At 42.7% G+C, this 22,842-nt stretch overlaps 1 protein-coding gene across 1 annotated transcript in view; it reads right to left on the bottom strand.

Moving 5' to 3' along the window:
• The window catches only part of LOC126155379 (esterase FE4-like), a 110,920-nt gene that overhangs the window by 48,985 nt on the left and 39,093 nt on the right, over positions 1–22,842 (bottom strand). Inside the window, exons 4-6 of the mRNA XM_049916227.1 lie at positions 21,218–21,403; positions 19,355–19,554; positions 5,350–5,521 (exon numbers count right to left, since the gene is read on the bottom strand). Of these exons, the coding sequence (XP_049772184.1) occupies positions 5,350–5,521; positions 19,355–19,554; positions 21,218–21,403 (558 nt within the window). The remainder of the gene's footprint in view (positions 1–5,349; positions 5,522–19,354; positions 19,555–21,217; positions 21,404–22,842) is intronic.

Raw genomic sequence — 22,842 nt, 5'->3', positions numbered from 1 at the left:
TATCTTGCACACGAGGTCAGATAGTACAAACATGGCCGACTCTTCCAAGGGTAGCAATAACTATGGAGGAAAAAAATCGCTGGACTATGCAATGTTGTGCAACGCATCATTTGACTTGGTTGAAATAGAGAGCCATCCCAACCAGACGGCAGGGAGTGAGGACGGAGGGGGGGGGGGGGGGGGGGGGGGGGAAGCACTGAAGCATTCTTTAGCAAGAACAGCCGTAGCAGACGCAGCACGAATCACCGCCCCAGCAACGGAAAACACGAGGTTACCATATACCACTCACACAGCAGAAATATGAAGCCAGCCTGGAGTAAGGCTGACCAGGGTTACCACACAGTCTAGCCCTGTGTTGTAAGCCAGGTCCTCCATGTTCTACATCACGAGGAGTGCTAACCCGTCAAAATATTGGTGGGCCAAACTGCCGTAAATACAACCCATTTAATCCAGGCTAGTATCAGTCACCGCATCCAGCGAGCTTTAAGAGGAAGTCTATGCCAGTCTTAGCTCTGAAGTGGGTCATCCGGCTGCCTCTGCAAGACGCTGTCTCCATTGGGCTTCAGGACTGCCTGCTACGCCTAAGTTCAGATGTTGCTGGGAGATGAACTGGTGTCTTTCAACTGGTAGGCCACCTACCGGCGGACATTCACCAACTGCCTGGCTGCCTTGTGTGGCTGTGGCTCACAGCGCAACTCTGCATGCTCTAGTGCGCCTGCCACCTCTGTGACCTACTCCAGAGGTCATCACATTTCCGTGCCATCCGGACCAGAAACCTCGCTAGATGTTTTCTCACCTACGCACTACTTACAGCAGGCTGTCGCTCGCTAAGGCCTCTTTACGCTGTGCTAGCCACACCAGCCATAACTGAGTGCTGAGTACAGCACCCTCGACGCCCACCAGGGCCAATGACTGACACTTGCTACTGTCTGCGACAACTACTGTATATGAGATGTAGATGATTCTCACCTCAACGCTTTTGATTTTACAGAGGTGTTCCACTTGGTTCCTACACATCGCCTCACTGCAACCAAGCTCAGGGTGGAGAGCTGAACGCCATCCTGACATCTAGAAGAATGCCTCTGTCATCCACCATAGAGGTCAGTTCACCCGCACAAGCCTCCATGTCAGGAGTGATGCTGCAAGTACATTGGGCGACAGAAGCGTTCTTGCCACGTGAACAGCTGGATACAGGATCCGCAGCTGCAGCTTGCAACATGAAGGACACAGCAGGGTCAGTCAACAAAATGTTTCCTGTTCTCTCTAACTCTCTTTCTCTCTCGCTTCTTTTCAGAATCAGTAATCTCCTTTCATATTTCCAGTTCTCTTTCACGTGCACAGTTTTTAAGTAGGGGTTTACTCTTTGTTTTGAAATGAACAGCCACTGGAGTGGAGGAGTAACAAGAAGAAGTTTTATGTTAGTGTTACGTTGACGTCACCTGTCATCATCCTGTTATTCTGTGTTGGATAGAGGTTTCAGAATGTCTGACTCAAAAACACGGGTGATTACGGTGCAAGACGCTGTGCAGTCGTTGTTAGAGGTGGTGGCAGCTCAGGTGAGGGTACATAATACGAAAATGCATGGACAGTTAAATGCTGTTAGAGAGGACCTGGCCTCGTCTAATTCTGACCGCTCTCTGGTTAGATTCGGTTTGGCGCTAGCTTGCTTACTCCCCTTTCAGGCAGAACAACAGAGGATGTACTAGCATTTGTACACGACCTGTTATCAGCTGTGAAGCTGGGTTTCTCGACAGGTGAGTTGTTACAGACCACCGAGCTGTGCTTCACGGGGAAGTAAAGGCATTGACATTCGAGCAACTCAAAGAGGGTCTGAGGGTCTGATACAACTTTACAAGAACCAAAATAGCTTCAGATTCTTTCGCAAACAGTTACATGGAGTATCGCAAAGCAAAATGAGTCTGTGGAACTATTCTGCATAGTATACGGAAGGTTAATCTCAGTAACTGTGATAAAAGGAACAAAATTATTTTTCAGGAAGCGGAACATAGGACGTTAGACGAGTTCTTTAGGGGAATGACACCAGGCATGCCAAACCTAGTTTGTGAAGAATTTCCAAAAGACACGGCTGGCACCATCAGGGTGCCCATAGCACTAGAGGAGATTCGTGTGGAAAGGAAGTGCGAGATTGGACGAACGTCTTCCGTACTGAGGAAGGCGTCATCTATGAGGACATTTGGGTCACATTCGAAGGAAATGTCGCTAGTCAGAGAGTAAGAAATGTGGAAAAAGTGGGATACCAGAAGCGGGGTTGCGGGAGTAAAGGGCAAAATGGTTGAAGATGAAGTGAAAATAATCAAACGTTAGCAGTCAACAAGAACTCCAGACCCGCCGAATGGCGTTCCCTGTAAATTTTGAAGGCACGTAGACATATGTAGACGTAGAATGTTGCTCAGCTGGAGCAGTGTTTGGAAGAGAGTATAGATTTTTTACTAGACATAGGGGCTCACATGTGTATGGTGAGTGTGACCTCTTGGAGAAGAGGCAGTTAACTATATGTTACGTGGAATAGGAGACAATGATGTACGGTAGTTATATTCAGTGATGTTAAGTTTTCAGTAAAGAGCAAAAACTGGGAAATTATGAAAGTTCTGTGACATGCAGGTGAAGTGTACTGTGTGATCCCAGGGTTACGTTTCCTGTATAAATACCACGCAAAAGTTGATCTTCAGCCACAGCGCAATGATTGCGATCAAACTGAAAGCGCTATTAACAACTTTTCCCGTGCTGATTTTTCCAGACACAAAAGGGAATTTATTTTATCCTGCGGCGCTGTCAACCGTACAGTAAGTTTTGTTCTAAGTCAGGAATTGCAGAACGAAGAGCACTCAGTTGCTTACAGTTTACAGCAATTAGACAAGGTCGAGAAAGATTTATTTGTCACTGAGAAGGAAATATTAAACTTTATACACAGCGAATCACATTTCTGATATTATTTGTAACCGGCCGGTGTGGCCGAGCGGTTCTAGGCGCTTCAGTCTGGAACAGCGCGACCGCTACGGTCACAAGTTCGAATCCTGCCTCGGGCTGGATGTGTGTGATGTCCTTAGGTTAGTTAGGTTTAAGTAGTTCTAAGTTCTAGGGGACTGATGACCTAAGTTGTTAAGTCCCATAGGGCTTAGAGCCATTTGTTTTGTTATTTGTATGGGAAGAAATTTAAGATATTGGCAGATCATACTGCGAACAAGTGGTTGAAGGTTCCACTGAGTAGTCTTACATGGTGGGCAATGAAACTATATGAGTCTGACTTTGAAGTGGTTCACTATCTTGGTAAGAAACATGGTAACTAAGAAAATTAGCGTAATACAGACACTGTATCATATCCTTGGTGAAAGGCAGAAACTACGAGCTGTTGACGTATATTTCAAGCTATTCACAACACAGCCACAGGTCACAATTCACAACAGTCTATTATATAGGACAATGAGATGGGGGCTGTGCGTGGTAGTCCCTTCAATGCTGTGGTAGGAAGTATTAAAGAAGATCATGTACGAGCCAGTCACAGAGGTCATAGAACAGCTGACCAACAAATAGCTGAGCATTAATGATGGAGAAAACAAGTTTTAGATCTGTACGTAATAAACTGTGTGCAATGTGTGAACCTAAGTCATCAACGTATACCACTTGTCTGAGATGACTAAACCTTTAGAAATGATTTGATGTTTTAGGACATTTAAGCCTGACATTAGTGGAAAACCTCAACATTTTGACTATTATACATTATTTCTCCGACCATGCACAATAATAAATATTACAAACCAACAGACAGACACTGTAGCACATGCAATGGTAAATAAATGGCTACCAAAGTTCGGTGTTCCAGAGATGATAACCCCAGCTCCTGTCAGAGCTGATGAAGCAGTTTTGTCCTTTGTTACATAACTGCAAACTGAGCTGAAGCCAATTATGTAATGTGTCGTTGTAGTAATGGCTGTGACGGAAAGTGGAGGGAGGTTCAGTGATCTAACAGCAACTGAGAATGGATGAATTACTGTGGAGCTGATGTTCCAGCGTGTGTAGGAATGCCGTAGTGACCAAAACCACAGAGCTGAAGTAATAAGCGTGGTGTGGTTTCTTCTTTGCACAGCCTATGTCTGTTTGACACGCCCATCCACATGAGCTCTTTATGTATCAGCTACCAGTCGGGCAGGTCAACCTCAGGAATTAGGAATTACTTGGGGTGACTAAAACGAAACGAACGTCGTCATCTTTATTTGATGCTAGAGATGTCAGTGAAGCAGTACACAGGGACACCACCAAGGCATAGTTTGAAAAGACTGTCCAGAACTGAGGCAGCAGGTGTCGCCATCCAGGCCATAGTATAACAAAGTTACCACGGTTCTAGCTCTCACTGTTACAGACACTGCAGAAGTGGGAAGTCGTGTGGAGAAACACTGATTGGGGCTATTATACACTCTGCGTGGCGCTAAACTCCTTCCTGTCCTATTCGACAAGAATTGCTAGACTGGCAAACCACTGGTGGATCTAACTGCCATAAATAATTCCCATTTTATCCAGGCAGTATCAGTTACAACATGAAGCCAGCTTTGAGAGAAAGTCTATTCCAGTCATCGTTCCGAAATAGGACGTCCAGTTTCTGCTGTAAGACACTGTCTCACAATGGAGCTGGCACTGGGATCGAACTGGTGTTCCCCATTACTGCACCATTTACCGGCTGACTTCCATTGACTAGAGGTCGCCAGATTGCATTTCTTGGTTAACCCCTGAGTCTGTCTAGCTGCCGTCTACTGGCACACGCTGCTGCCACCTGTTTACCTTACATGGGCACGCTAACGCTGTAAGATGAGGTCACTGCTGTCCAAGTCAGCGTCAACGATTCGTCTCCATACGTTCTCAAGCATCCTGCATTAGCTTGTGTACAAGCCCGGCCATCTACTCCTGATGCCATCACATCTGCTTTCCGCACGGCCCAAAGTCCTTTTCGGCGTTTCCTCGCCACCACACTGCTGATAGCTGGATGCAGCCCGGTACCGCCAGCTTATGCCATGAAATGGCTACGCCAGCAAAAGTGAGTGCTGTGTTCAGCATCCTAGACGCACACCAAGGCTGATATTCGACCCTTTCCAGTGGCTCGAACAACACCACTATTGTATATGGAGGAATAAATGACTGTCACCTTAATCCTGTTGATATGCCAGTGACTATGGAGAGCTGAACGAAGTCTTGATCTCTAAAGAACGCTTCTTCCACCCACCATAGAGCTAGGTCTCTGCGGCATGGTAGATAATCGGCAGTTATGGTCGTTAACGCAATACGGTACGTCAATATTAACAGCTTCATCCCAGCCCCCAGTACTAACTATCTACGCACCTGTGGCAGTTACTGACCCTTCGAAGTCGCAGACGCCGGCGATGAACGGCACCGCCTCGAAATCTCCACTGAGCATGATGTCCGCGGGATGGCGAGTCATGAACGCTCCCCCCTCAGCGTCTGGAGCCTCCAGCGTGCCCGCGAAGTTGAAGATCCAGCAGCGAGCCTTGTCCTGGAGACACACAGAGGTCCGCTGAACCCCACAGAGTTGACCATACCACTCATGGCCAGGAGAATATGCTGATAGTGTGCCCAAAAACGGCAAAGACAATGAACATCACTAGCTACACTACTGCATTTTTACAAAATGTTAGTCAATCCCTCTGAAAGAGCATACCAGTCGCTTTGGAGCGCTGTAGTTGGTGTAAAACTGGGAATGGTATAAGGTGCTCATGTAAGCCCCCTTGCAGCCCTCTCTGGCTAAGTCGTGGCAGTGAGGTGGTTTGTGTACCTGTCAACTGGATGGAATCAGCGCAACAACAGGTGAGCCGACATGTTTGGACGTATCACGGTGTGAATGAACTTGCTCGACTTGTACGTGTATCAGTGCAGGTGAATCATCGTGTACATAAAGCTTGATGCACCACTTGTGGCCACATAACATGGTGTGAGAATATTGGCCGTAAGAAGAACCCGACAGAAGGGCAGGTAACGCCAAGCCTTGTCAAAGATAATCATTTCCAAAACTAACAGCAGTTGCAGCTATCAGTGAATACAGTTCCATCTCTAATAGTTTGCGCGCCAAGATTGCGAATGGAACTGGATGCAATGGATATCTGGAGTCGGGCACCTCGCAGAAAGCCGCTCCTCAGAGAGACAAAAAACTGCACGTCTTTAGTGGGCGAAGCAACACAGAAAGTGGAAGGTAACCGACTGGAGGCGTGTAATGTGGTCCGAATAGCTATGGTTTTTCTTCTTGTCAAGTGATTAAAGGTGCTGACTGCACCGGAGGCTCAATGAGACGTGTAACCTGCAGTTAATGCTGTTGTTCAGACAAGGACTGGTTCTGTGATAGTAAGGGGCTGTTTTCTTATCATGACTTGCGCCGACTCATTCATGTTACGCGGACATGACATGTTTGAGCCGTGTGTGGCTCGTGTTCGTGCCATATCTAATTTGACATCCTGTTTTTACTGTACTATCACCTCGTTGTGTTAGTTTCAATTACTGGTGTCACTGAGCCACCTTGCCTGTCCTTGAGCGGCAGCAGCGGCACTTATCGATATAAGCCATGGCGTATTATCTTCGCTGACTGCTATTACTTCCCGATTGTCGTATGTTTGGGGTTAGTTCGGATCAGCCAGTGAGTTGGGAGGCGCTAGCAGTGCAGTTCGGACCTATAGTGTTTGACTTAGGATGCGGCAGAAGTTTAGTTGCGGAGCGCCTGCAGTAAGGTCCGAATAGCCAAGACTCGCCCGATGGTTGCCGATACATATCACTTTAGTGCGGACCACCTTGGTTGGTCGTCGGTCGGTCGTCTTGTCGGACGACGTGTATGTTGGCCGGCGATCACTTATGGGTTGCCTGCGTGTGCCGACTCGTGATACGTCCTTGTCATTGCACAGTCGTTGCCGTTAGTATCATCTAGTCCTTCGTGCAAGTGTTCGTGAAACTGTGTGTAACTTGTGATGTCGACTGGTCAGTTATTTTAGTGCTGTCTGCATGTTGATGTGTGGCAGTCGGTCGGTTGTCGTGGAGCAGCGAGGAAATCTCCACAGGGCATAGTGTGGCCGGGCCCAATGGCGGTCTCTACACAGTGTCGGAGTGTGTGGAGCTGTCCACATTGCTACGAGCTCCGTGGCTCACCGACTCTGGACACGAAAGTTTGGATTTAATTTATCAGCAAGTCAAGACTGTTCACATTGTGCCGTCTGGTTCTCGTTGTTGGCTGTTGGGACGTCCCAGCGAGCAACAACGTGTGTGTTCAGAAATGTTCAAAATGTGTGTGAAATCTTATGGGTTCAACTGCTAAGGTCATCAGTCCCGAAGCTTACACACTACTTAACCTAAATTATCCTAAGGACAAACACACACACTCATGCCCGTGGGAGGACTCGAACCTCCGCTGGGACCAGCCGCACAGACCATGACTGTAGCGCCTAGACCGCTCGGCTAATCCCGTCCGGCAACAACGTGTGTGTTCGAGTTGGCAAAGATTTAGCCACCGTCCGGTGGAGTCTAACTGTATTTGGTTATTTGCAATTGAAGTGCAGCAGCGGAATTTTCTGCCTTGTGCCCGTTAACATTCCGGTTACCTGCCCTGGCCGTTGACGTAAATTCAGGCAGTGTCCTTTCCTCACCATTTTGTCGCTGTCCAGGACGTTGAGTAGTTTGACAGTTTAATGTATGCTTGGTTGTGGGCGTCCGTGCCTTTTACGTTTTGCATTGAACTCCCGGTTGTGTGCTGGTCGAGTGGAGCGCAAGTTACCTTGTCGGTGGGTACACTGACTGTCTGTTGGTTGGGTTGTTGTCGGATCGAGAATGGTTGGGCCGACTGCCTGCCTCACCTAAGTGATCGTTAGTATTTCAAGTGCTGGCCGACCCCCGAAACTTCTGTGCCGTTAGCTGCACTGCCTTTTCTTATTTTCTGTCGTGTGTATTTGTATGGCTCATAGCCGACGGTTTTGAATTAAAGTTGAATTGTTTTTAGTGGTGTTTTAACTCATGGGCCTTCAGCCGCTTTAAAACTAAAATTCCTTCCTTATCAAGTGTTAGATCGTTTGGGCCTTTAGCCTGATTAAAATATTGTTTATAGATAAAGCCTTGGGCCTTCTGCCTACTAAAAATTATTTTAGTTGTGTTCTGAGTCATGGGCCTTCAGCCGTTTTAAAATTAAAAGTTTCTTGCTTGTCAGGTGTTAGATTGCTTGGGCCTTCAGCCTGATTAAAATATTGTTTGTAGATAAAGCCTTGGGCCTTCTGCCTACTAAAGATTATTTTAGTTGTGTTTTAAGTCATGGGCCTTCAGTCGTTTTTAAATTAAGGATCTTCGTCTTTCGAACATCAGACTGTTTGGGGCCTTCAGCCTAATTGAAGATAAGGCCTTCTGCCTTGTGTTTTTAGTTAATTTTACCTTGAGTCTTAAATCATGGGCCATCAGACGTCTTTAAATTAAGGTTGTTGCTTTTCAAGTATACGATTTTGGGCCTTCAGCCAAATTGTAGAACTTATTAACGTGAGGCCTTCTGCCCTCTAAATATTCTCTTTGGCGTCTGAATTTTGAGTTAATGGCTTTTAGCCGTTTTTTAATTAAAGTGGTTGTGCCCCTAAGGCATAAGATAGTGTAGCGTATTCAGCCGATAATTAAGTTCAAGAATTTGTACTGTAATGTTTGGTCAAATAAATAACGTTATATGTGTTCAAGTGTAACTGACAGCCGCTCATTTTGGCCCCTTTCCACAATCCCAGCTACTTGTCCTGTCCTGCAGGTTTAGCAGGGTGTTTCAATGTTTATTCGAACATTGTGAGAGAACAGGGTTGTTCAGTCTTCATCATCTTGCGAGTATTCTACGGCTGTTGCCACTTCTCGCTTCCCGTTTTCCACTTCTTTCCTCAAGGACCCTTGTTGAAGTCTTCTAGCAGCCATCACGTTCCAAGCTTATCGTTCCCAGCTCCTCACAGGTTGTCCGCGTTCTCTCCATTGGCCATCGCCCATCGTTTCGAGGTGTCCATAACAGACTTTTCATCTCTATGGTGTCTCTTATTGATTTATCGACACGCACAGCCTCTCTTACGTTGATATTTGGCAAGCTGTCCATCGTGGAGATGCCACAACTTCCTCTCCAAAGTCCCTCTCGACTGCAAGAAACATTTTTCTCTGAGGCATGTTTATTAACCACATATCTGTTCCGTACATAGCGAAGTTTTCAACAGCTGAACGATATATCACCTTTTTGATCATTTTTGTTATTTGTTATTCCAAACGACTGAGTTTATTGTGTTGTTTATGTCACCTGCACTGATATCATAACTAGGGCCCGGGTTTTAATGACAAGTCATATTTTTTTCTGAACTATAGGGTGAATTTAGAACAATTTATACACAAATCTAGCCATTTTAGTGTCGAAAAATGTATTTTGATTGTGCATATAAAGTCATAATTCAACAAATTTTAGTAACAGTTCATATTGCGGCTAACTTTTAATATAATAGGTCATACTTCCGTCAACTTTTACCAAAAATGGATATACCGTTTTTCTCGTATCTTACGAGATACACGAATAAGAAAATGAATATGTTGCTCACGAGACAATATTTAACGTGCTATTATGAAAGATAAACAGATAAATTAGCACTCAGCTTTATTTCTCAGGACTGTAGCAGAAAATCGGTGTACCAGAACAGTCGTTTCGTGAACATAAAACATTGTTGCGCAGCGTCGACAATACGCTCTCAGAGCCAACAAAGGCGGCTTCTGCCGTAATAATCATCGCAGTTGCACAGGTGTTCCCAGCAATCAGTTTGAATACAGCCTTTGCCTTGTTCAACATGCCTTAAGCAAAGTTCTCCGACAGCGTAAAACTGCGTGGATATGTTCGAGAATTAGGAGAGAAGTTCCTTAGTACTAATGGGAAAATATTATTTTGTAAACTGTGTCAAGTTAAAGTTAGTGCAGAAAAGCGCTTAAATATGCAACAACACTGTAATGCCGCTAAACACAGCAGCTGTGTGAAACGAAGTGCCGAAAATAACAGCAGGCAAACGCTGTTATTTGACCAGACAGGTCGATCGTCAACCGTGCAATCATTCTGCAAGGATTTGTGTGAGATGATGGTGTCCTGCAACATCCCATTGGAAAAGCTGAAGAATCCACACTTCAGACGGTTCTTGGAGAAGTACACAACACATCCAGTTCTAGATGAACCTACACTGAGAACTATTTATCCGTATGCTACAATGATGTGCTCAACAAAATACGAATTACTATTGCTGAGCAAAAGATCTGGCTGTCGATAGATGAAACTACGGATATTAGTTGGCGATATATTGCAAATGTTGTTGTTGGTGTTCTAAAAGTTGACGGCCCTGGAGATATGTTCCTACTAAAGCGTGAAACTCTCGATAGAGTAAACAATTCGACAATTGCTATTTTGTTTGACAACTCTCTGAAGCTACTACGGCCGGATGGTGTGAAAAGAGACAATGTTTAGCTGCTTGTAACAGATGGTGCTTCATATATGGCTAAAGCAGGCAAAGGGCTTCAGATTCCCTACCCCAGTATGGTGTATGCCACTTGCCTTGCACACGCGTTGCACAGAGTTGCCGAAGAGGTGCGATCAAATTACCCTCATGTGGACAAATCAATTCCCTGTGGCAAGAAAATCTATGTGAAGGCTCCGCTACGGGTGCAGAAATTCAAGGAACAAGCACCTTCAACACCCCACCCACCTAAACCTGTTCTTACACGATGGGGTTCTTGGCTTAAAGCTGCTGAGTATTACTGCACCAACTACAGCCAAATAAAGACAATCTTCTGTGAGCTTGATAGCTATGAATCAAGTGCTATCAAAATTGTGAAAGAAGTTTCTAAGATACATTGTCTCGAAACTTGGCATACATCAACGCCAATTTTTCAGTGATTTCAAAAGCCATCAAACGACTGGAAGCTGTTGGCACTCAGCTATGTGAGGCCCTGAGTATTGTGCAACATGTGCAGAGTGAGTTGGGTCGAGCTCGTGGTCATGTGGCTGACAAAGTGAAAACCAAATTGCAAAGTGTTCTCCAGTGGAATCCTGGATATTCTACACCGTGCAAAATTAGCGACAGTCTTTCAGGGGATGCGCAACATTTGAAGATACTGAAACAAAGCTGAACTCCAGTGACCTGGCTGCCTTCAAATACGCTTCAGTGACGTCTTGTGAAGTGGAGAGGAGCTTTTCCAGGTGAAAAACTATCCTCAGCGACAACCATAGATCTTTGACAACGGAAAACCTGAAAATGAGCCTTTTGATCCAGTGCAACTTTGCAGATACTTAAGATTTACATATGGTATTAAACAATGTGAAATACTATGCTTTAAATACTATGTAGAAATAAAAACATTGTTTTACTGTTTCGATGGATGATCTTTTCACTGTACTTTGTGTTTAGAAACTAAAATATTCAAACATTCAAAAATAGGTGCAAATTAGCCGCAAACCCTACAGAAAGAAAGAACTATACTTACAATATTTGGAGAAGTGAATTTTGTATTACTTTATGGTGAATAAAAAATTAAATAAACAAACAAGAATGCTTTAAATAAACTTCTGTTAAGTCATATATTATTTTTAAGGTCATATTTATGTAAGTTTTAGGTCATAAATGCTTGCACATTTCACTGTTTTCTAGGTAATTAAAATCTGGGCCCTAATGATAACCCACAGATACTTAAGACTCACATCTCCTGATTCTACCGGCTCTAACCTCCAGATCCTCTATGGCACTGTCACCAGCCTTCAGACATTGGATTCCTGTCATGCTTATTGTGAGGGTCCACTTTTAACTCCCAAAGTGTCTACCCGGCATCGTCCTGGTCTCCTGCTACGATCACCTGGTCATCAGTGAAAAGAAGTGAGTACAAATGGTTCAAATGGCTCTGAGCACTATGGGACTCAACTTCTGCGGTCATCAGTCCCCTAGAACATAGAACTACTTAAACCTAACTAACCTAAGAACATCACACACATCCATGCCCGAGGCAGGATTCGAACCTGCGACCGTAGCGGTCTCGCGGTTCCAGACTGTAGCGCCTAGAACCGCACGGCCACTCCGACCGGCCATGTGAGTACAAGATTTTGTCACTCATAGGGAGTTCTTCCAGGCTTTCAGTGCTTTTTCCTCATAGATTTTAAATGGCGCCTGTGCTATAGCAGGCTCTGATACAATACTCAAAAACGGTGTTTTTAAGTGAATTCGTTCATGGACGGCTTACATTTCTTTAAGGTTCTCTTAGCATGGCGTTTGGTTTTCCTAGTAATTGAATTATGTGATGATTCTACTTTAGATAGGTTTTTTTTTACTTCTTTCTCCACCATTTCCAGTTCCCTTCCTCTAACACATAAAACAGTGATTTTTTAAATAGGGATTGGCTTGTCTGTTTGATACTTGGCTCTTTTTCTTAAGAGCCAGTAAATTCTAATTCGGCAATATCTATATTTGACTGTACTGTGGAGAACAGGCCCCAAATCAAGAAAAACATGTTTCTCCAGTTTTACTGTAACACTTACATTTAATACTTACATCATCACTGTTGGAGTTTGTGTTAACCATCTCCCTATTATTTGCAGGTAAATAATTAGAACTGTAGGCAAACAAAGCATAGTGTATATTCTTTTCCTGTTCCTTATTGTCACACGTAGTAAACACTAGATATATGAAACGGAGATGACGCCATAAATGTACACCCTAATAAATATACGATGTTAAAAGTTTGTTCCATATTTTGTAAAAGTAAAGAACATAACTTGATATCAGTAAACTATTGAGATGTCTGAAATATGCATTAAACATCTTTCCCAAGGATTGAATTCAACGACTACATACTGACAGTAACGGATTTAAGATCAAAATCTTTTCGTATAACAGATTGTTTTAGGGTTTCCAACAGTATTCCCGGTTACAGATAGGCAAACAGATTTGCTACAATTTACTATATAATTCGACGTGTACCATCTACTCTGATTGCAGTGAAATTTTGGTTAAAGTGCTGGAGTTTTGCAATCTAATACTGCACCTGATGCAAATTCTAATTATGCCACTGTGTGTTGTATGGGAACTATAAAGAAATATTAAATGCTAGGTTAAAAAAATAAGTCAGCGTCACCCCCGTTCTTTAAAACTGGCGTCATTATCGTTTTCTAAGCAGAGGAATCATTGGAACGGCGGTAATGTGGTAGATATTGAAGTGGGGAATTGTTTACTCCGTTTCTTGTAAGGATAAGGCATCCTATAGCAAACGGATTTTTTAATGTGCTACAAAGTCAAGAAGACAGATATATGAAATATGATTCCACACAACACTTGTTTTTGTAGTAACTGCACCGTACGGAAGACACTTCGCCACTCAGACAACGATTGCTGTGTGATGGAGACACGTTTTGCGATACTTCATAATTAGAATTAGTTTCCTGGAGAGGATCGATAATTGTTGCAGGGACTGTCACACGGTTCCGAACGTAAATAAATGTAACTGTTGTACATGAATACGAGAAGAAGCACGTTACTGTCCATTATGCGACTGATAATAGCCTAGTGCGAACAGTAACAACCATGTTATACCTAGGAGTAACTGTCCGCACGAACATGAAGTAGAAAGATCACATAATGCAACTCAAAAACTAAATATTTAATTTCTTTCTGTATGGTGTTCTAATGCCATTCCACTGCAATTTTGTTATGCGACTGCATAACAGGTGCTAAGAATTCTTATTCTTCTGCGATACTCTTTAATTCTTAAAGACTTGTGGCAATAGATTGCTAGACTACCTCTTTTTCTGCAAACGGCCTCTGCAAGAGTAAACTTCCTTTATACCATGAACAAACAGCGAAGGATAAACATAGCTGACGCCACTATTCTGCCGAAATGAAGAAATTCGTGCCGATCGCAACACACCATATCAAATGCCGGAAGAAATAGCGTCAATGAAACGTCGAGCTGTACTGGCGTGGAGAACACGGTGTCATCACCTGATTTCCTAGAAACTTCGCTCAGTGGCTCAGTGGAAGAGGCGCCAAAGAAGCGAACACCTCGACCGTTTCTAAAAACGCGACGATCAAAGTTTTCTAGGTAATTTTGAGGGACTTTATGTGCCCTTTACCACGCGATGTCTTCAGACGAAATGATGGGTCAGTGGATACCTACGCGGCTTGTTTTTTTTTCGCCCCGTGTCTGAAATCCGACTATTGTTCTTATTTATTTTATTTTTTATTGTTTTCATTTACCTACCCTTGTCCGTAGAAGGTCACTACGCGAATGTTTATTGCCAAAATAATGAATACAATGGCGTTATATTAATTTTAAAACTACAACTGGAGTTCTTAATAAGTGCTACAGATTCATTATATTGTCACAGAAGAAGCTGAGTAGCACCGTGGTGTAGTGGATATGAAAGTGAACTGTCGCATCGAGGGTCGTTAGTTTAAAACTCACCTGGACTTTACAATTTTAATTTCTATATTCGGTTCGAGTACATTCTATAAGTATCCACAAATGACAATAATCATTGTGCTGGAAGTTCGCTCCGCGCTCTTCTATGTGCAAGTGCTGAATAAACCTTCGTTAAGTAAAGTTAGTGTTCGTCATTCATCTACTTACACCTTCCTCAACATGACAATATGATAAATGTGTGTATTGTGTGTTGCGGAGTTACAATCTTTTTAAATTCTCATATTTTGATATTTCACTCTCATATCAATTCTAATATTTTATTGACACGTAGATTTGGAGCATTCCCTTGGATGATACCGATCGTAGACACATCCGAATCCCAGAAATTCCAAACACCAAAAATCGCGCGAAGGCAGGTTTACCACAGTGACATTTATTCGTATGAGTTATAGTCGGGAAACAAACTTCATTAAAATTGGCGAAGGTTTCACGCATTGGCAGTAACTTAGCGACAGACAGTGCACAATGGATCACTTTTCCGTAAACATCCGGTTGCAATTGATTATGAATCAAGACACACTACAGGAATTTCACAGAAAACAATTTCAAACAGTCTTCTCATTTTGTTTAATTCATTCATCTGACACACAATTAGTAGACGAACAAGGGCAACGCTGTATCATTACACACCGGAAAATATTCGTTTAGTAATCTTCTACAGACATGGGTGTACGAATGAAAACTAAAAATAAAAGTAATAATCGGGTTTCAAACAGAGGGCGCAAGATTAAAAATTCGCGACGCTAACCTCAGTGTCACCACTTCCTCTAAGGAGACCTCACGGTAAAAGGCACATAAATTACCTGAAAATACCTCGAAAACTTTCACCGTCGTTTATTCAGAAACGTTGATATATCTATGGATAAGCTGAGACACGTGTTGCTTACTTTGACCCCTCTTTCCCTGAGCGTAATTTCTAGGAAATCAGGTGACAGCACTTGCTGTGTTCTTCTCATGAGCAGCTACAAGAAAGCCCAGGCAAAGCCGAGACATATCAAGTAAGGCTGAGAGAGGCCGAGACTTGGACCACAGGTACATTGTGCACCCACACATTTTTGCATTCTGTGATCGACCCTGGCTTAGATGGTGACTCTGGCTGGCAGAGTGAAGGCATGTCTTACCTCCTTCTGTTGCTGGGTGGTTGCGTGTATGTGTGTGTGCGAGGGAAGGGGGGGGGGAGGGGGGCTTAGCTAATGTACGTTTATACGCATGCACTGCTGCCAGCAGCTACTGGCCTGACATGCCTTCTCTAACACTGTATCCACATGTGGTGGAGGGTCCCTAGTGCTCAAAGGGCTGTCAGTCAGCCACTGAGTGGGCCAATGGTAGTAGAAGGGTGCACTGACACAGCAAGGTGGCTGGAGACTGATGAATACGGTGGTGCTAAAGAAGGTTCAAAAATGGTTCAGATGGCTCTGAGCACTATGGGACTTAACAATTATGGTCATCAGTCCCCTAGAACTTAGAACTACTTAAACCTAACTAACCTAAGGACATCATACACATCCATGCCCGAGGCTGGATTCGAATCTGCGACCGTAGCGGTCGCGCGGCTCCAGACTGTAGCGCCTAGAACCGCTCGGCCACTCCGGCCGGCTCGGCTGGTACAGCTTAACCACATAAAACGACGCCTTTCACAATTGCTAAACATGGAAACAGGAGCTATCAGTGAGTAATTCGTTTATGCACTTATGCAGAGTACTTGATACATGGCCAGGATGTACTTTGTCTAATAAATAATGTACTTTGTCTAATAAATAATCCCCAACACAGTAAATGTTACACAGCAGGCGTGTATGAAATGTACCCTGCACCTCCATAATGCAATTTAGGGACATCCTGTGTATGACTGTAGTGAGTTTTTAACCTCATAATGACTTAGATAGTTTTTCATATCCCACCATTTTTACAAGTCCACTATGCCGTTAGGTCTGACTTAACTATCAGGAGCCTGTTGGTGACATTAGTATGTCGGCCATAGTCGACTATTAACTATACTAGTTAAGATATCTGGTGATCAAATTGTGTTCATCATTAAGATAAGAGGAACATAAATATTGACGCCGTGTCATAGATCATACAAATAAAGGTAGGATATGTCAGAAAAATTCTGCTAAGCATATCGTTTCGTAAATTACGGCTATAAAGATAACGGTGACATAAATATACAAAGCAAGGCTGGTGGCGATAAGGATAATTAAATAACTACTTTTATAACAAATAAATAGCAATTGAGAACCAAGGATAACACCCAGAGTCATAGATTAGACAGACAAAAACACAGAATGACAGCCAAACTGACCTAATGAATGAGGGAGGAGGGGGAAGGTGTTCAGTTTGTTTGCATAATGGTCAAAAACCATGTCGTACATGTCGCCCGTCCTTCTGTCCCTCTGCTTGTACAGCCATAGGTCTACTACTTGTATTGTCAAGCATTAAGTAGTTACTTATATTTTGTAATTGATTTGTAACGATTGAGGATCACTGTCATATCATGCAGGCCTAAATTAGCGAATAACAAAAATGCAACACTGTTACTGTCTATAACAGCGTCAGCCTTAATGACGGCCTGAATTTGGAGAGGGAGAAGTCCATACGTTTCTGCAAGTATATTATTTATTAATGATTATATCCCTTAGAGATACCAGATTGCTTGGATGTTTGACTGATACATTTCAGCCGTTGTTCCAAATAGTCCTAGACATTTCCCAAGGAATTAGGGTTAAGTGATTTAGCTGGTCATCTGAGATATGGTAGGGTGCCTGAGTGTTGGCCAGACAGAGAAAGTGTCCGTGAAAGTCTGTAAACATGGCAGTTATCTGTCATCTTGGAAGACGGGAATGTCTACAGCACACTCATCATGAAGATGTAAAAGTAAGGACAACACTTGGTAACTGGAAATGTTAATGAAAACGTCATGATTCCTTTTCACGGTAACCTAAATATCTGGGCCCAAGTCACGATACGAGAAACACCTCCAAACGTAAGAAAAAGCAAAATGAAAAAAATATATATAAATCAATCCCAAAGTTTTTACATCATACACTACAGGCGTCGATGATTAATCATCATCATGAGATGGAAAGTGTAGTTTACATACATGCTCTTAGTGACAAACATTGGCGATTTCTTGCAAGAGCGTTGGGCCGATCAAAAGGTTAGGTTGTCACTTGCGTTATTAGTAGTTAAATCAAGCAACTTTTTGAAACTAATGATATAATGCTGAATAATTATTCAAATGTCTAACTGAGTTCTATATGCTTATCAGTAGTGCAACCGTTTTCTCACGTGCATCGTAACTCCCAGTACTCATACATTACAGTCATAAATTTTATTACTAACGTGCTTTGTGCTAATCATAAACGTAACTATTTCCCTATATATATCTTAAATCCTATTTCATTGGAGTCATAAATACGATAACGTGGGCATAACATATGGGGCCCTTTTCATGTACTTTTAAATAGTTCCACAATTTACTTAAATGCATTCCTCACTATAATATTAAAAAGATATAAAAATCTAACATACTTAAAAACGTATGGCTTCCAGAAATATTTTAATCAATTCCTAGTGTTGTCATACAACAAAATATTACTGTTTCCAAAATATTACTGTTTCTGTGTCTCAATACCACAAGAAATGTACATGCATCTCTTAATTCATTTTATGTTCACTACGAATCTGTTATTTAAACTACTGGCCCTAAAATCTTCGACGATAAATTTAGCTTCTGTGCCACAAAACCAAAAAATTGTATGACGAATGTACAGTGAGACGTATACGCGGTTTTCCGCGCCAGAATGCACCACACATATTGTTCTTTTTGCACTGTTTGCCATCTCACGTCTATAAACACTACGGCTGATTCACTTGGTTATTAAAAGATGCAAGAAATATTCAATGCTTGCCACTAGGAACAGCTACATAAAAAATTCTCTCCACCTGCCGTTGGTGATAGTGTCTAATAGCAATATCTAATAGCACAATGGATGACGTAAAAGCTCTCTGACTTGTGCAGAATTATTATTTTTTTAATTTAAATGAAATGTCGCAGTCCGTGCAGCATTTTCCATAATGATGTTATTGATATCACAGAGCCGTTTCCAGCCTTCACTACACACTCCACACACAGAAGAGGTTCAAAGTCTCATTGGGTCGTTATGAGTTCCATCATTTGAAAATGGGAAAAATCGTGACTCATCGGACCACTCTACCCGCCTTAAGTCAACTATTGTCTAAGTTTTGTGTTGTTTGGCCCATTGAACATATCCAATTTTATATGCTAAAGTAAGCGACGGCTATTTGCAAGGTAACAGACTTTAAATGTCTATCCTGCAGTTCTCTTAGCAATGTTCCCTCTGAAATTGGTCAAGTTGCACTTGTACTCTTTGACAGCAATAATTCCTGTCTTGTTTGCAAATAATAGTCATTGCCAACGCGTGACACTCGACTCTGGTCCCTGTCATTTAAGAATTTTTTTACAACCACTGTTCTAATGTCATTGTACGTTACTGTGGGTAGTACACCATTCGCTGTAGACACGTTGGTTGTCTGCATTGAAACACCAGTAAACCTGGCTGCTTTGTTCACGATTTGGTCAGAGGCATGATACCTCCCTTATGCCTCTCTGTCACATCCCCAAGTCGACCCATCTTAATACAATATTTCTATACAATCAACTGGCACAAGGCACTACTTTGCCACCATGAAGCATGTCAGCAGTGAAGGGTGACATGACCACCTACTACAACTTATACACTATCGACAGCGCTCCAAATCGGCTAATGTGTTTTTTTTTAATCGGATTCTTAAATTTTGAATTCTAAGCTTATGCAGAGCGTTTGAAATACAGTACCTCTTCTGTGCGACCCAACATGGCGCTCTCCTGTAGCAGTCTAGCAGGCTGCTTGCTGAGGAACTCCACAAGCTCCTTGGAGTCCTGCGTCTTCAGGCCCAGGTGCTCTCCCAGCAAAAAGGACCTCGTACGCACGTCCTTCGAGAAGAGTCCATCGCCTGTCGCTACTCCACTCTGGGCGATGGCTCTCCGGAATAGGCCTGCAGAAGTGAAAGATCCCAAAAGTGATATCTGCATCCACATCCATGTCTACATCCACAACTACTTCTAGAGCTACATCCTCGCCGAAATCGACATCTGTGTTTATGTATAATCGATGTTTCCTATATATGACTACATCTACACCTACTTGTGTGTCTACTTCTTCGTCTACATGTGCACATATATTTGCATTTATAACTACATCTATGTCTACATCTGGATATAAGTCTACCTCTACTGATCACGCGAAATATTTTACAGTGCCTAGCGGACGGTGGTTTGTACCACTGCTAGTCATTCCTTTTTCTGGTTCGCTCACAAAGGAAATGGGCCTAAAATGATGTCCTGTATGCCTCTGTGTGGTCCCTAATAACCTTACAGTTCTTAAGCTAAATGTACTTTGCAGACAGTGAAGTCTCTGTGTCACGAATGGAGTTCCCTGTACTTCCTTAACAGCATTCTGCAGGCCGTATTTCACAGCTCTTCAATGATTCAGAAAAGACATTTAAAGCTATCAAAATCTATTACAATCTTATTGATGCTAGTTTCGATTTTAAATCACCATACGTTCGATAAATGTTGCAACGTAATATGGAAGGACAATTCGTGACCATCGGCAGTCCAGGCAATACATATGACTCACTGTATCGAGCAAGGACATCACACACATCCATGCCCGAGGCAGGATTCGAACCTGCTACCATAGCGGTCCCGCGGTTCCAGACTGAAGCGCCAAGAACCACTCGGCCACAGCGGTCGGTGGCGTGTCGTTGCCTGTACGTGGATCAACTGATCGAAGCCTGTAATGAGTCATGATAAACAAGCATGCACCCTACTTAGCTATGCGAAAATATTTATTACTTTCGGCGCTAATCAGTTCCATCGAACTGTGAAGTAGAGCCATAGCCACTTTTGCGCTATAAAATGGAAGCTCATAACTTGTACTTCCGATGCTGATAAACTGAGCTACATTGAGGGGAATGGAAACGCCTGTGGGACAAATTGATCAAAATTTCATCTTTATACGAGGTTATTTTTAGTATTTTCAATAACTGATGGGGAAGTGAATAAATGATGCCAAATAAGAGAATGTGAGAACGAATTAATAAACCAAAGCGTGAACGACTGGGACTAAGTAAGTCAAGGAATGAATTTTGAAGTTTCTTAACGCATAAAGATAGGGAAAACGTGAATAATGCATGAAGGAAAATGTAAAGGTCTACCGTTCTTAAGAATCTGACAGAACTAGCTCATAATGTAAAAAGGTAGGAAGGAAATTTTCTATGGGCTTCTCGAAGACACCGACCTGCCTTTCATTTTAAGCGATCTTTTATAACTACTACAAACTAGAAATGTGGGTGGCGATGGTTATTTGAATTCCATCGCTCACCGTTACAAGTACGGTGCTTCAACCTGTGCAACACCTATCTCAGTTGAAGGTTTAGATTCATCATTGGCTGCATCAAGAAGCATCTCGTCGAATACCCAGAATGATTCAGAGAAATCAGGATTGCCGAAAGAGGATCCGATGTCAACTCACTGTCACACCACCATATTAATCATCAGAGAAAGATTTTCTGAACGCATTAGACATCTGGTTATATTCGAGAGTATGCCTGGCAACATCAACAGCCAGAAACCCTGTTGCCTCCATTTGCTTACCTTTCGCCATTGGGGAGAGAACTAGCGCATGGCAGGACCAGCCTCCTGCGCTGCACCCAAAGATGGTGATGTTGTCGGGGTCTCCGCCAAAGCTGGAGATGTTGTCCCGAACCCACCGCAGCGCCATTACCTGGTCCTTGAAGCCCATGTTGCCAGGAACCACATTGTCACCCGTGCTCAGGAAGCCTGCAACAGAGTAGATGTATATACAATGTTAGCAATTAAAACTGCGACACCAGGATGGAGAGAAAATAAAATTTACGTCACTATCAGTCTAGTAGGTGATTCGGGGATACAAGCTGTACACATAACTTATATCTGTAGGAACAATGGTGAGCCGTGGTAAAAATAAAGTTGCCACTCTTCCACCGTAAGAGCCCTTTTAAAAACAAGTTGCACTTTTGGTGGAAAATAAGTTCTTAGTGTGAGTGTTTGAACCATTTCCATCCCTCCTATGGGGTGCATAGTTAATGTGTTTGAGTGAGTTAAAAATTTTAGTATAAAGTAATGTGGTGTGTTGCAGATTTGCTCCAGTGTAGTTTTCCAGAGATCGTTGTAGGCGGCCGTGACTACGGCCGTGTTGAAAGGGAGCGGAAGCTTCTCAGCCCTAAGGCTCCTACTGTAACAAAAAAAAAACTCAGAATAATTGTAACTTGATATTTCGAGGGTGCTTTTCTGCTTATAATTTTAAAATTGTTTTTGAAAAGGCTTTTAGGAATAAAATGCACGTTTGTTAAATTGTAACTTGATATTTGGAGGGTGCTTTTCTCCTTTTAAATTTTAAATCTGTTTTTGAAAAGGCTTTTATGAATAAAATTTCCATTGCTTGAAAAAATTTAATTTGTGTCCATCAGTTACTCCTTGGCAACTACTTCCACGGTCACATAGTGTGTTAATGTTCTTGATGAATCGCTAGTAAATAAAGTAAATTCTTTAAGAAAAAATTTTGAAAGTAAATTTTCAACGGTTCAAATGGTATTGAAGCTGGCCATTGAATCGAACTGAACTTCGATGACAGCTATCTACATTCAAACTCCGCAAGCCGCCAGAAAGAGCGTGAAGGAGGATACCTTGTACAGCTGCTTTGTATTCCTTTTTCTGCTCCACTCGCAGACGGGGAGAGGGAAAAAAGACTGCTCAAGTCCCTCCTGTACATAAAGCCCGTTTCATTTCATGTTACCTTGCAACGTTACGCCTAGACATGTAATCGAAGTAATTGTGTCAAACGCCACACAACTAACACTGTACTTGAACACTGAAGGATTGTTTTTCCAACTCATCTGCATTAACTTACATTTTTCCACATTTAGAGAAAGCAGCTATTTATCACGCCAAACGAAAATTCTAGTCCGTCCAGCTAGGATCTTCAATGACTTATCGAACGCATTTGAACGTGTTTGTTAGATAATCTTTTAGGGAATACATGAATCAACAGACACTTGCTTGGATTTTTATTAAAGATTCAGAAATCATAAAGTTGCCCTAGACTGTTCGAATTACACAAAGATCGACGCCGCATAATCTGCATGGGAAGAAATTGAAATGGAGGCCCACAGCGTTCGCTTATTGGCTAACTACTGTTTTTGCCTTATAGCGTACCATTTCATTTGAGCCAGGAGGAAGAA

The sequence above is a fragment of the Schistocerca cancellata genome, chromosome 1 (genome assembly GCF_023864275.1).
Source record: "Schistocerca cancellata isolate TAMUIC-IGC-003103 chromosome 1, iqSchCanc2.1, whole genome shotgun sequence".
NCBI classification, from domain to species: Eukaryota; Metazoa; Arthropoda; class Insecta; order Orthoptera; family Acrididae; genus Schistocerca; species Schistocerca cancellata.
The sequence above is the reverse complement of the archived record's forward strand: the minus strand, read 5'-3'. Positions and strand labels throughout refer to the sequence as shown.